The sequence below is a fragment of the Paraphaeosphaeria sporulosa genome (genome assembly GCF_001642045.1).
Source record: "Paraphaeosphaeria sporulosa strain AP3s5-JAC2a unplaced genomic scaffold CC84scaffold_2, whole genome shotgun sequence".
NCBI lineage: Eukaryota > Fungi > Ascomycota > Dothideomycetes > Pleosporales > Didymosphaeriaceae > Paraphaeosphaeria > Paraphaeosphaeria sporulosa.
Window position 1 is genome coordinate 4,076,327 of NW_017253361.1, and position 11,759 is coordinate 4,088,085.

At 52.5% G+C, this 11,759-nt stretch overlaps 5 protein-coding genes across 5 annotated transcripts; 4 read left to right on the forward strand and 1 right to left on the reverse strand.

Moving 5' to 3' along the window:
* Positions 1 to 101: 101 nt before the first annotated feature.
* Positions 102 to 2,536, reverse strand: CC84DRAFT_1139495 (fungal trichothecene efflux pump). The gene is made up of 7 exons (XM_018176241.1): positions 1,972 to 2,536; positions 1,638 to 1,922; positions 1,481 to 1,589; positions 1,256 to 1,428; positions 939 to 1,208; positions 595 to 886; positions 102 to 539 (listed from the first exon to the last, which is right to left on the reverse strand). Exons 1-7 carry the CDS (start codon positions 2,209 to 2,211, stop codon positions 130 to 132), a joined length of 1,779 nt encoding a protein of 592 aa, XP_018041103.1. The 5' UTR covers positions 2,212 to 2,536; the 3' UTR covers positions 102 to 129.
* A 592-nt stretch (positions 2,537 to 3,128) lies between these two features.
* CC84DRAFT_1203096 (amp dependent CoA ligase) lies at positions 3,129 to 5,067 on the forward strand (the record flags this gene model as incomplete). Its single annotated transcript, XM_018181806.1, has 5 exons — positions 3,129 to 3,449; positions 3,498 to 3,550; positions 3,603 to 4,027; positions 4,084 to 4,672; positions 4,723 to 5,067. The coding sequence occupies 5 exons, from the start codon at positions 3,129 to 3,131 to the stop codon at positions 5,051 to 5,053; spliced, it is 1,719 nt and encodes a 572-aa protein (XP_018041104.1). The 3' UTR covers positions 5,054 to 5,067.
* A 640-nt stretch (positions 5,068 to 5,707) lies between these two features.
* CC84DRAFT_1203097 (uncharacterized protein) lies at positions 5,708 to 6,493 on the forward strand (the record flags this gene model as incomplete). Its single annotated transcript, XM_018181807.1, has 2 exons — positions 5,708 to 5,787; positions 5,985 to 6,493. The coding sequence occupies 2 exons, from the start codon at positions 5,708 to 5,710 to the stop codon at positions 6,457 to 6,459; spliced, it is 555 nt and encodes a 184-aa protein (XP_018041105.1). The 3' UTR covers positions 6,460 to 6,493.
* Positions 6,494 to 7,180: 687 nt separating this feature from the next.
* On the forward strand, positions 7,181 to 9,403 carry CC84DRAFT_1256504 (DUF1446-domain-containing protein; the record flags this gene model as incomplete). Its single annotated transcript, XM_018184632.1, has 5 exons — positions 7,181 to 7,336; positions 7,386 to 7,827; positions 7,877 to 8,142; positions 8,196 to 8,690; positions 8,831 to 9,403. 5 exons carry the CDS (start codon positions 7,181 to 7,183, stop codon positions 9,401 to 9,403), a joined length of 1,932 nt encoding a protein of 643 aa, XP_018041106.1.
* A 398-nt stretch (positions 9,404 to 9,801) lies between these two features.
* On the forward strand, positions 9,802 to 10,976 carry CC84DRAFT_1214039 (uncharacterized protein; the record flags this gene model as incomplete). Its single annotated transcript, XM_018182600.1, has 3 exons — positions 9,802 to 10,547; positions 10,593 to 10,862; positions 10,913 to 10,976. 3 exons carry the CDS (start codon positions 9,802 to 9,804, stop codon positions 10,974 to 10,976), a joined length of 1,080 nt encoding a protein of 359 aa, XP_018041107.1.
* Between the last annotated feature and the right edge of the window lie 783 nt (positions 10,977 to 11,759).

Genomic DNA, 11,759 nt, shown 5'->3' on the forward strand with positions numbered 1-11,759 from the left:
ATCATGACCTCAACATCTGACATGCCACACAGCTGTCGAGCCCTTGTGTCCATTCTATATTCAAAAAGCTCAAGCAGTCTAATGCAGCTCATATGGTACATGTGTTTTCTTTGGAACTCCAATGGCCCCTCAGACCTCATCCACCTTCTCCTGCCTCTCAACATGCTGAATGTCCGCCGTCTCCTTGACCCCCATCCCATGCAGCTTCCTCTCCACCTTATCCGTCAAATGCTTTTCCGGATCAACAGTCAGCAGACTTCCAATGATGGCAATACCTCCAAAGCCCAACGAAGCAAGGTACACCGTCTTGAACGCCTGGCTGTACGCAGTCGGCACCGCCGCGCCGATAGCAGCGAGGATTGAGGGAGTGACGCCGGGCGCTTTGGCGACGGTGCCGGCGGTCACGGCGGCGAGGACAGCAGGGACGTCGGAGGTAGGCAGGCCTGCGGCAATTGCGGCGCCGCCAACGACCTCGGGCATGGTGGTGGAGAGGCGGTTGGTGAGGATAGTGGAGTAGACGGCTACGGCAATGGAGCCGCCTGAACTTCAAGTCAGCAATGTTCAATTATCAGCGGAATGGCATAGTGGACTTACCGGCTGCACGGATCGACGCCAGCATGCCGGACGACACGCCGATTTCTTCGGCTTTGCAGAACAGCGGGGCGAGAGAGAGGGCAGCGAGCTCGATGAAGCCGACGAAGAAGGGTCCGATGATAGTGAATGCGATGCCCATGTTCTTGGTTGCTGGGGTCAAAGAAGCGCACGACGAGACGAAGGCGACCATGCCGAAGGCGGAAAGAATGAGCCAGTATCGCGTTTTGCCGAAGAATTTGATTAAGCCTCCAGCAGCGATTTGGCCCAGGGCGGTAGCGGCGGATACAGTGCACTGGGGATAGGTTAGCGGGAGCGAACTGATGAGTGGGAAAGCAGTGACGCACGGAGAGCCAGCCGGCGTAGTTGATGTCAGTCGTGTACATGACAGAGACTTGCTGCGGCCATAGCAGGACTGCGGAGTAGTAGAACATGGACGCGACTGTAGCGCAGGCTACGAGCGAGATGAAGCCGCGGTTGCGGAAGAACTTCATCGGCATCAGGGGGAATTTAGTGTTGCCATAGGCCTCCCAGAAGCCGAAAGCAATGAGGCAAGCAGCGCCGATAACGATTGCACAGATAACTGCTGCTGACTTCCATGGGTAAATACCACCTCCCTACTCTGATTAGTTTGAATTTTCTCAACGAGACGCATGAAACGTACCCAAGAGATACCCATGAGGAAGATTACGAGTCCTGCAGTCCACAAGAACATGCCTGGGTAATCGAGTTCCTTCATCTGCTGCTTCTTTGACTTGTGCTCGTGAAGGAGCTCGAAGTTCGGGGGGTGGTAGCAGAAGAAGAGAAGAATGATGGCTATGCTGACAACGATGATGTCTATTATGATCAGCTTTGGCGGCATTTGTTACCTAGAGAGGTGATGGCTTACTCAGGTAGTATGTCCAGCGCCAGCCCAGAGATGGATTCTGGACGAAAGCCCTCGCAATCTTGGGACCAAACGTCGCAATAGGTGCAGACGTCGCGAAGATGAACGACATCTAGAATGATCAGCTTAATTCGAAATGTTCAATGTGAGAACTACTTACGACTACAGGCCTGTGCTTGTTCTTCACGAGTTCTCCGATAGCCACGCCGAAGCTCAGCTGGATGCACTCTCCCAATCCGTACACGGCAGATGCGACAATTAGTGTGTCCATGTTCTTCGCGCATGCGCCGACGATAAGGCCGATCAGACAGATGACATTACCGCCGATGAAGAACCACCGACGGCCGAACAGATCGCTCAAGCGGCCAGACACCAGGAACATTGTGCTCTCCGCCAGTGTCCTGGCGATGTTGACCCATGCTATATTTTTGCTGGGACCGATGTCCTGATAAAGCATTAGCATTCCAATCGTTCAGGAGAGAAGTGTCTCTTACCTCGTTGATGAAACTGAGTACGTTTGTCGGCAGAATCAGAAAAATGTACGCTGCGATCTGTCCCAGACAGAGGCCAACGACAGTCCCAATGAAAGCGACGCTCAAAAAGTAGTTCTCAGGGAGGTTGTCGCCCCGAGCGGCATCTTTGATCGAGAGCACGTCCGAGTCCGAAGACGCGTACTCCTCTTCGACCACATGGTCCTCCTTGGGTCGTTTTTCATCTGAAGATCTGCGATCCATCACGGCGGTGTGACAACGAAAAGAGCTGGGGAATCGGGAAGGGAAGATGTGCGAGAATTGGGATCTTCAGCAGTTGCACTGGACGCTCAGAGCGAGGTGGTCCAGGGTAGCTTCCAATGCAGGGACTCTTTACTGGCCTTGTACGACGGCCAGATTAAGGAGGAAGAGGAAGGCCGCGTCGCGCGTGAATCAGTTGTCTCGGCTCCTACGTCGTATATGACAGGTGCGCCAGGGCATGCTGGTCGGGGTGGCGCTCAGGGTGTGCTGTGAGCCTTTCTCTTCCTGGCTGCGCCTACACGCGTCGATAGGTTGTTACAGCGCGCGGGGTCCCCGCATAGGTAAGATCGGATGAGTAGTTCCGTTCGATTGGCCAGCCACTGCCGCTTGCTCCGCGCGCTCCGCGCCTAGTCATTCGTGGAATGAAAGCATGGGTGGCAAATTGTTGAACGTCGCAAGATCCTGCGACAACCAGATTGTCGGTATCCGCGCATCCTTCTCGTTGGGTCGGATTAATTCCAGACTCTTTAGAAGAATGCACGCACATGGAATCGTACGAGTGTTCTCGGCATAAAATGTTTTATCTGCGCCACGATTCCTAGTCCGCGTTCTACGCAATTCCCCCTTCGCAATGATTCATCGCGGTGGTTGAACAACACCAACTCCCGTTACAATGACGTCTCCAGCGGTCCAGCGCATACATTCAGCCCATATTGTAGAAGATGAAGGCCTCGCTCATGTTCCGAGCAATCAATACCTCCCCCATGCACGCTAGAACAGCTCGCATGGAAAACAACAACCGAGGCTAGTCACTACCCTGATCATCGCGGCCCACAACCCGCCCCTCCGCGCTTCCTCCCACGGGTCCTCAAACGCGCCTAACCCCCATCGAGCACGGGCCAATCACCAATAGAACATGCATGCTCTCCAATCTCGCAGCGTCTGCGCCCGCATCAATATTGCAGAGCAATGTCCACAGTACGACCATGCACTCTCCCAAAATCTACACATCTCCCTACCCGGCCCCGGTAGTCCCACCGAACTTGTCTGTTTCGCAACTGCTGCAGTTGTATAACCCGGACGATGTCGAGGGCGACAAGGTGATTTGTGAAGACGATTGGACGGGGAAGAGAATTACCTACGCTGGGATTAGAGTGGATAGCGCAAGGGGGGCGTATGCGTTGCGGAACTATGTCGGCGTAAATGAGGGAGACGTGGTCTGCATATGTGCTCCAAACTCGGTATGGGTCTGCTTCTGGGCTGAGTGGGATTGACTGATAGGAGACAAGGTCGACGTTGTCAAGCTGATACATGCGGTCTTGTGGTGCGGAGGAATTGCTGTGTAAGATGTTTTGGGAACCGCGTACTGGAGAGTTGCCATTGACGCATGCTAGATTGATCAACCCTCTGAGCACAGAGTATGAAGTCGCACATTGTCTGGAGGTATCGCAGCCCAAAGTTCTGGCCGCAGACTCAGATACATGGCCGACTCTGTACGGTGCTGCGAAGAGGCAGGACTTGACTAGGTTACCTACCATTTCATTGCATGGCGCCCAATCCCCGTTTGATGAGAGTTGCTCTGCGGATAGTCTCTTCGATCAGAAAGCTTCACTCCCAGCCTTTGACTTGTCGCAAAGAGACGGTCGGGAGCACACTGCGGTTGTGTGCTTCAGTTCGGGCACGAGCGGCAAAGCAAAAGGCGTCGAGCTATCACATTACAATCTTATAGCCTCAATGCTCGGTGTTCGCGCGACTGAGCCTAACTACTGGTCTGCCAGTATTCGCGGAGTGTTTTTTGCACCCCTATGTCACATCTACGGTACGTTCACTGACATGGCACCACCACGTATATCCATCGCTGACATCACAATTCAGGTCTCGTCACCGTAGCCCTCATGGGCACCTGGGTAGGCTTATACACCATGCTACAGAAAAAGTACACATTGCCATCATACCTTGAGCTCTCCGCCCGAATCAAAGCCACCGCTCTCCGCATACTCCCCACCATTGCTGTCCAGATCTCCAAGCAAACCTCCTTTGACCTCTCGCGCCTCCACAGCGTTAAATACATCATGTGCACTGGCGCCGTGCTGCCCACGCCCACCATACAGCACTTCCGGAGACACCTTCCCAACGCCCCAGTCTTCCAGGGCTATGGCATGACGGAAACGAACATCACCATGCTGAAGCCCGAGTCTGCGCATCGCGTGGGTTCGGTGGGGAAACTGTGTGCAGGGATCGAAGCGCGCATTGTCGACGATGAGGGGAGGGATGTGGAAGACGGCGCACAGGGCGAAATGCTCGTCCGGGGCCCGAGTGTATTCAGACGCTATATGCGCAATGTAGGGGCTACGAGGGAGACGTTTGATGGCGCGTGGATGCGGACGGGGGATGTGGTAAGGGTGGATAAGGAGGGATACTGGTGGCTTACGGAGCGGAAAAAGGAGCTTATCAAGTATAAAGGGTATGATTGTCAAGTACCATGCTTTGCGTTGCGCGCTTACTTGGGCCTAGGAACCAGGTCCCACCGGCGGAGCTCGAGGCACACCTCAACTCGCACCCGTGTGTGAGCGAGGGCGCAGTTTGTGCGCTGTGGGACGATGCCCAGGGGACGGAGGTGCCTATTGCGTATGTCGCACTGACTGCGGAGGCGAAGGCTTCGAAGCAGGATAGGGATGCGATGGTGGAGGACATACGGCAGCATGTTGATTCGAGAGTTGCGGCGTATAAGAAACTTCGGGGAGGGGTTGTAGTACTGGACGAGATCCCCAAGTCTGGGAATGGAAAAGTGCTTCGTCGGATGCTGCCGGCTCGGCTTGCACGAGAAAGAAAGGGCAGGCTATAGCATCAAAGAATGACACAATACCTGGGCAATCATTTAGGTTCCGGGTACCTCCGGCCGCCCACTCTACATGTCGATTCTTGACAAACGCCTTATCTTTACGTCCCGAGGCATCCCGAACTAGAGTTCATATAGATTGTCTACTATGTCGGTATCCAAAATGAGCATGAGTGACAGTTGATCGTGACTAGACAAACGAAAGGCAACGCAGTCGGTGTATGTTTCCAATGCCACGTTTCCAGCTATCGGATGTTCTTGGTATCGCTTTCTTCCCTGTCAGCTGGACTCATGTTTGAACGGCCCAGATTAGAAAGTCAACAAAGACAAAGCGTCCCCATCACAGAGACACACAACATGAGCCTGCCATCTAGGGAGCGAAAATTACGGAAGCTACGATTGGCCCACAGGGGTGCAGCGTCAACGCGTTCAATCGGTGTTCCGCCGGGTATTGTCAGCCTAGTCTTACACGCCCCACGTTATGCAGCAGCGGGAGCTAAAGTTGCCTCGGGACACTTCTCTCGCATACTTTCTGTCGCAATTCTCTTTCTACAAATCTCAATCGAATAGTGAGAATTGTATAGGCTTCACTTCGCAGCTATCATCTCGTCGCGGCGTCAACTCCAGAACTCCCTTTCCTTCGGACGGAAACAAATCATCATGCCTAATCTCGTGGTCGTCGCCAAACTACCTTTCGCGAGCAGTGCAGCTAAAGAAACGGCAAGGAAAGAAGAAGGAACGTAAAGTGCATTACTGATAGAGAACAGGCGTTGGAAAAGCTAGTCAAGATCGCACAATTCGCAAATGAGAACGAGCCCGACACTGTCAAGTACTTCGTCTCTTCGCCTCGAAACGGATCAGAAGAGAATGCACTTTACGTAGTAGAAGAGTGAGTTATAGCCACTTTGCGAAGCGACTACTTAGCTGATGTAAATAGATACACTTCGCGAGCGGCCTTCGATGCGCACATGTCTATCGACCCTGTGAAGGATATGGTGGGCTGGCTCACGTCCAACCCCCAGAACATCGACGGCGAGGCAACCGTAACAATATCAGAAAACTATGCATCTTTCACCAGACCTGAGGTCCTGAAAGTGGCAGATCCATGGATCTGCTATGCTTCGATTGAGTACAAGGAGGGGAAGCGCGCGGAAGCATTAGAGCCTTGGAAACATGTCACGTCTGAAACGGAGAAGAATGAGACGGAGACGCTGAGCTACAGTATCTTGAAAGATACGGGACACCCGGAAACTATCAAGACGATTGAGGTTTACCCAAGTCAGGAGTATTTCAAGGAGGTACATGTTCCTAGTGAGGCGGTGCAGGAAAATGCGAAAAAGTATGGGAACGAAATTCGGCTTTCACTGGCGCATGTTTTCTTGAGATATCAAGCGGGTTTCTTGGGTAGATAGACGTTTGCTTGGAATGCAATAGGGGACATATCACCGAAAACAACAGATTCCATCTGAGCCTTAGCACTGTCAACGATTGTCGCGATCAGCGATTGTCGACTTTGTGATGCTTCAACGCATTTTATCAAAGAGTAAATCATTTGCAGCTCAGCCTATGTGAGCAGCTCCGCGGAGCATGGTACGCGTCCCTGCATGCGTGTCAGAGCACCTAAATTTTCTAGACGCGCGATTGTTCACAGCTCGATAAAGAGGAGGGTCACAAGGCCGGGAACGAGAGGGGTAGCTCCAAGCTAATGCACAGTGAATCATTAGCTCAACCCCGCGAAACTGAGAAAATGATTCAGTAGTAGCTGCCTTCGCCACGAGGCGTGCCCGCGCAAAGCATCTCTTTGGCTGTCGGAAACGTTTTGCATCTTCTCTGACTTCGAGACCCTTCTTCATGCATGATGCCTGATATCGCCGACCATTGCCAAACAACCGGCGTGGTTCCTCTAACCAGTGTGATAGGGGCTAGGCGAGGCTTTTGCGGGGATTTTCAGCTGTGTGGTTCGATTAATAACTGACCCATGTGTAGGTGTTGGCATAATAGAGGCGGGTGGCTTGGTTATGTCCGTACTTAAACCCCGCCTGCTACCGCGCTGCGATATCTTTCCAGTTATCCCACTGATACACGTTCACTTGTTGTCTTTCTTCGAGTGACATTTTGCTTTCATTGTTCAAGATGACTCCTCCAGTTGAGAATGGGGTCAACGCCTCAGTTACAAATGGTACAAACGGAACGAATGGCGCCAGCGGCTCTCAGAAGAGACCTATCTATGTTGCAGGGTGCTCCGGAGGTGTGTATGACAGAAAACGAGCCATCGAAGACATGGCGAAGGTTTGTTGCAACCTATCACCATGATTGCAGGAGTTGCTAAATGTCTTAGAACGAACCACATGTTGACGTAATCACCGGTGATTGGATGTCCGAATGCAACATGACGCTGCGAGGATCAGACAAGAGAGATAAGCTCGCAAAGAAGCAACTCTCGGCCGTCGGTGCAGCCTACGAGCCGTACTTCTTGGAGGAAGTCGATCCTGCTATTCCATGGCTCGCAAAGAACAAGACAAAGATCTGCGTGAACGCAGGCGCAAGTGACGTGGAGGGACTCGCTGAAGAAGTAAAGAAGCTGGTCGCGAAGCACGGCGTAGACTTGAAAGTTGCGTACGTCGATGGTGATGACTGCACCGACGCAGCGCTAGAGCTTTATCGCAAGGGTGAAAACTTTCCCAATCTCCCTGCCGGAAAGAACATCCAGGACTGGCCTTTCGAACCGATATGCGCTCAGTGCTATCTTGGTGCAACAGGTATTGCAACTTGCTTTGCTGGTAAGCCTTTTCCCTCCGCTTCTGTAAACGAAGTCTAACAGAAGTTTAGCTGGTGCGGACATTGTTGTTTGTGGTCGCGTAGCTGATGCTTCCCCTACCGTTGGTGCGGCGATGTGGTGGCATGGCTGGACGCGTGAGAACAACATCCAGGAGGTTGCTTCAGCACTGATGGTTGGCCACGTCATCGAGTGCTCGACATATGCTACAGGCGGGTATTACAGTGGCTTCAAGGACCTCGGTGTCAATGATACCGACATGGGATATCCCATTGCTGCCATCGAGGCCAACGGTGAGGCAGTGTACACTATGGAGAAGGTAAGGTAGCCACGGTTCAATTGCTGCGCAATGATTTCTAACCTCATCTATAGGGCAAACATGGCTTGGTGAACATCCAGACCATCGCCAGTCAGCTTCTCTACGAGATTCAAGGACCATATTACTACAACTCCGACGTTACCGCGCAGATTGAGAATGTAAAGCTCGAGCAAGTTGGCGAAAATGCTGTGCGAATGTCCGGAATCAAGGGTTATCCTGCTCCTCCGACGACCAAGGTTGGTATCACAGCTAAGGGCGGTTACCAGGCCGAATTCCATTTCTATCTTACGGGCCTGGATATTGAAGAGAAAGCCAAGATGATCGAAAGGCAAACGCGTGCGGCCATGGGAGACTACGTGAAAGAGTTTACCTGCCTCAAGTTCCAGCTCGCGGGTGCTGTACCGGAAGATCCTCAATCTCAGAACGAGGCTACGGTTGATTTGCGGATCTTCGCCCAGACCCAAAATGCTGATCTGCTCTCTGCTGGTGCCATGATAGATTCTGATCGCGGCTCATTCGCGCGCTTCTGTATAGAGAACCTTTTACAGGTAAGACATGGCCCTTTTTCAAGTATTGGTGTGGTGTTTTGAGACTCTCGGGATTCCTGTCGTTGTGATAGAAGGGCTTGCTAGCCCGTCACTTTGGTACTTGAAGGCCTTTGTACCGTGCATAACTAACGACCCTACAGGGCTATCCCGGATCCACCATGGCGCCCGATATGCGGACCGCGATGGGTCGGCCCTTCTTCGAGTACTGGGTCAGCCTGATGCCTCAAGAATTCGTGAAGGAGCAGGCTCACCTCCCCGACGGGACTGTGGTTGACATCCCGCCTCCCAAGGTGACGCAGGAATACGACTTTAACCAGCCCTCATACAATACGCGAAACCCCGTCGATCTTGCTTCCTTCGGACCAACGACTCGTGCACCCCTCGGTTACGTTGTGATGGGCCGATCAGGCGACAAATCATCCAATTGCAACCTTGGGCTCTTTGTGCGCCATGCAGATGAGTTCGATTGGCTGCGCACGATCCTCAGTGTTGAGAAGATTCGTGAGCTTCTCGGGAAGGATGACGAGGGCAAGAATATTGACCGATGCGAGATGCCCAACATTTATGCTGTCCATTTCTTGCTCAGAGACCATCTTGACCGCGGATTCAATGCAACAAGTGGATTCGATAGCTTGGGCAAGAATCTCTGCGAATACATAAGGTGTAAATACGTCGACATTCCGAACAGATTCTTGGAGCGTGGTCGTATTTGAGCGAGAGGAGATTGCATGTCTACCCATCGGCGGTGCATTGCTAGGCGTTTTCAATATACTCCAAACAAATCAATAGCGCGCTCATAAACTTCCATCCTGTAACTTTGATCGTACTGTGCCCCTCGCGAACGTGCTGGGAACCTGAGTTAATCACGTGCGGGATGGCACGCGCCCTTGAATGCACGCCAATCATAGCCCATACGGACGTCGGCCGTTGCATTACCCCGGAAGCGGGGCTTCCGGAAGCCGTCTCCCCCAGCCTTTCTCCACTTCTTCGATCATCCTTCCATTTTCATACCTGCATTCACTCTTACTTTGTCGATGAGCTAGAAAATACGCGGACGCGCTCCGCAGGCGTTACGCTTGTAATCGTGACCACAACCTCTACTGATGAGAAAATGGCATCGACGTCACCATGGGACACAACATCGCCCGCGAGTGGAGGTGGAGGCCAGCAGCGTACCACCCAGGATGTCGAGAACCTAGAGAAAAAGAGGGCGAGAGATAGAAAAAGCCAGAAAGCGATGCGCGAGAGAACGAAATGGAACATACAATGTCTTACCCAACAAGTCGAACAACTGCAACGTGCACTCGACATCGAAACTCGCGAGAAAAACGACCTGTACAACAGATTTCTTGCCATGTCGGAGGAGAATGACCACTTGCGCGTTCAGAAAGCAGCGCTGCAGTTGCGGCTTCTTGGGAATGGGCAGTCGCCGCCCGACAGCGCGGCCTCACCCACTGGCCTTGCACCCTACGAGGCCATCCCTATGAATACCACTCCTACATGCATGTCAGACCAGATCTTGCAAACATTTGTCGAGAGGCGATGGGAAGCGTACGCTTTCCAGACAGCCGGGCGCCTCGAGTACTACCCCGACAAGCCTGATCTTAGCGCTTTGTTCGACGGTCGGCCTAATCGCCAGGTAGATGAGACCAGTTCAATCGTTGGCGACATTGTTAGGAGCTACACAGAAATCGATACGTTGCCCAAGAAGGTGGGAGTGCACTACATCATGAGTACGCTCCTCAAGTGGGAGGTGTTGAGAACCAAAGCCAGTTATCAGGCCATGCCGGAATGGTTGCGTCCAGAGCAAATCCAGCTTGAACGACCACATGCAAGTTGGATTGATAGGATACCATGGTCAGTTTACCTGCTTCACCTGTAACATAACTGACCCGGCCCAAGGCCCAAGATTCGGATTTATCTAATCGAACACCCTGAGGTGAAGTTCGATGACTTTGCCTCCGCCTACAGCGTCTCATTCGGCATCAAGTGGGACTATGATCCGAATCTCGTCATCTTGGCTGCAGCGAACGATGAGCATGGCAATATACTCATCAATCCCATCTACGAAGAGCACCTGAGGCAGCTCAAAAACTGGACTGTTGGCGATAATTTCCGACGCAAATTTCCTGAGATGACAGAAATCATTGACAGCTATGCCAAAGAGGAGAAGTAGGTGCTCTAACTCCATTCAAGTGAAGGGCTGGCACTAACCGGAAAAGGCACGCCGGAGGTTTTCCAGAGGAGATGCTTAACCCGGTACCTCTGCCGCGCTACGCGATATGAAGTAGGAGTGACAGCAAGACTACACCCCGCACACTACAAAGGCCAACAAATCCATGTTGCGATCGATCCATGGCGCTTCTTGCCACATGCAGTTGAGAATTGCACACAACTGGAAGCACCGTAGCCGAACCGTCTATACACGCGCTACGAGAACCCATCGAGGACACGATGCAGTAGGGCGAAACCGCCTACACATTGCGTGATGGTACCCCCAAGACAATGCCGACCAGTCATCGCCGCAATTTTCTTGCGCGTGGTTATGACGCCGACAAATGTCTGCTTGGACCCAGAACCAAAGATGACACAAGTCGCGTACAACTTAAGATTTGAAAGCAATGATGTTGCCCATTCTTCGGCCACGCGGCAGTGGTGTAGTCATGAGAACAAAGAAACGCACAAGGCCCGGCCAAGTCACATATGCTGTACAACATGGGCGTGACAGGCTCAGAAGCATCGGATGGTCCCTCTCTAGAATCGTTCCCACCGAGGTCGGTGGTTCAGTTGGATCATGCGGCACCGCGGCAGATGCGGTTCCGAGGAGACTGGTTCAGATACCTGATTGTCCTGCTTGGCGATTATCTCACCCACAGAGGAAAACGAGTGGTCGATTGACGAATCTGCACTGAGTACCTGGCTGGAAAAAAGGGCCATTCATTTGGGCGAGTTTGTTCGTTAACGACGTTACGAATCAAAGACCATCAGCATTGGGCTTGTCTGTGAATGCCCAGTACCATGTCAAGCTGCAATAACAGGAGGGAACCGCGCGCCTACCAGACTTCAAGG